The sequence below is a fragment of the Prenolepis imparis genome, unplaced genomic scaffold (genome assembly GCF_030444845.1).
Source record: "Prenolepis imparis isolate NDT839.2.m4 unplaced genomic scaffold, iyPreImpa1.0 SCAF_2, whole genome shotgun sequence".
NCBI lineage: Eukaryota > Metazoa > Arthropoda > Insecta > Hymenoptera > Formicidae > Prenolepis > Prenolepis imparis.
The window spans coordinates 4,271,475-4,272,696 of NW_028141160.1; the positions used below are offsets into that span (position 1 = coordinate 4,271,475).

Consider the following 1,222-nt stretch of genomic DNA (forward strand, 5'->3'; position numbering starts at 1 on the left):
AATGAATTAAATAATCAAATAATTAGTTAAAGCAAGTAACTGATATATTAAATAAAATAATTAATAAAAGAAAAATTAAATAAAAAATTAATAAATATTAATAAAAAATTTATAAATATAATTATTAAATAAAAATTAATACAAATTAATAAATAAAATAATTAATACAATAATGATGTAGAAAAAAATAATAAATAAAATTAATCAATTTAAGGTTTATATAATTATGTGTATTTTCTCTTTACAGATTTGTAACGAAAAGATATTTCTTCGTTGAAGTAGCTGAATTATCAAACGAGAATCGTATATCGTATATTCTATTACTATGGCAGATATTTTACAATGATGAATAAGATCAGAATGTTGACAGAGAACCTTAACCGATGCGAAAGCGTTAGATTAGAAAGCTTGCGCGCATGGAAAACTGTGCCGGAAGACAAGAAATATCTGCTCGAGCGGCTCGCACATGCCGGGTTCTATTACACCGGGGAGGATGATAAAATGAAATGTTTTGATTGTCACGTCGAGATATCCGGCTGGTGTAACCGTGGAGATCCGGTTAAAGAGCACAGACGATTTTCCCCGAGATGTAGATTGATCCGCGAGAGACCTTGCGGAAACGTCCCATTGAACGTCGACCCGATATTTCGCTGTATACGCATACCCAAAGCTAGCGAGATATGTCAATTGGACATATCCAAATTCTCACCGGAAGAGCTTGATCACACAGTCCAGGTCTACGTCGAAAACATGGATGGGGACTTTTTCCTGGTTAAGTTTGGCGATCTAATAGGCGCTCAATATCCCAATTTTGTCATCAACGAGCGTAGATTAATGACTTTCTTAGAGTATCGGGAAAGATGGAATCAGAGCGGTGAAGGTATGGCGACCGCAGGCTGGACATATGCAAACAGCGGTGACAAAACCTATTGTTTCTATTGCGGCGGAGAACTGGAGCGCTGGCAACCGGAAGACGATCCTATACAAAAACACGTAAAATGATTTCCCGAGTGAAAATTTATCCAGAGACTGTTAGCAAAGCGAGTGCAAGATCAAGAGACTGCTAGAAAAGCGCAAGAGAAGAGCACCAAAGAGTAGACATATATATATTTACTACTTTATTGCAATTATTTTTAATACGATAATGTGAAAGAGAACGGGAGCTTTTCAGCAAGATATATACATAAATTTCATAAATAATAATCAAATATAATAATCAAAA

The 1,222-nt window shown here is 34.7% G+C and overlaps 1 protein-coding gene across 1 annotated transcript; it reads left to right on the plus strand.

The window, feature by feature from the left end:
* Positions 1-345: 345 nt before the first annotated feature.
* Positions 346-1,002, plus strand: LOC145932846 (death-associated inhibitor of apoptosis 1-like). Its single transcript, XM_083032072.1, has one exon. It carries the CDS (start codon positions 346-348, stop codon positions 1,000-1,002), a length of 657 nt encoding a protein of 218 aa, XP_082888198.1.
* Positions 1,003-1,222: the final 220 nt, after the last annotated feature.

Coding starts and splice junctions, on each gene's coding strand:
- LOC145932846 (XM_083032072.1), top strand. CDS start 346: ATGAATAAGATCAGAATGTTGACAGAGAACCTTAACCGATGCGAAAGC.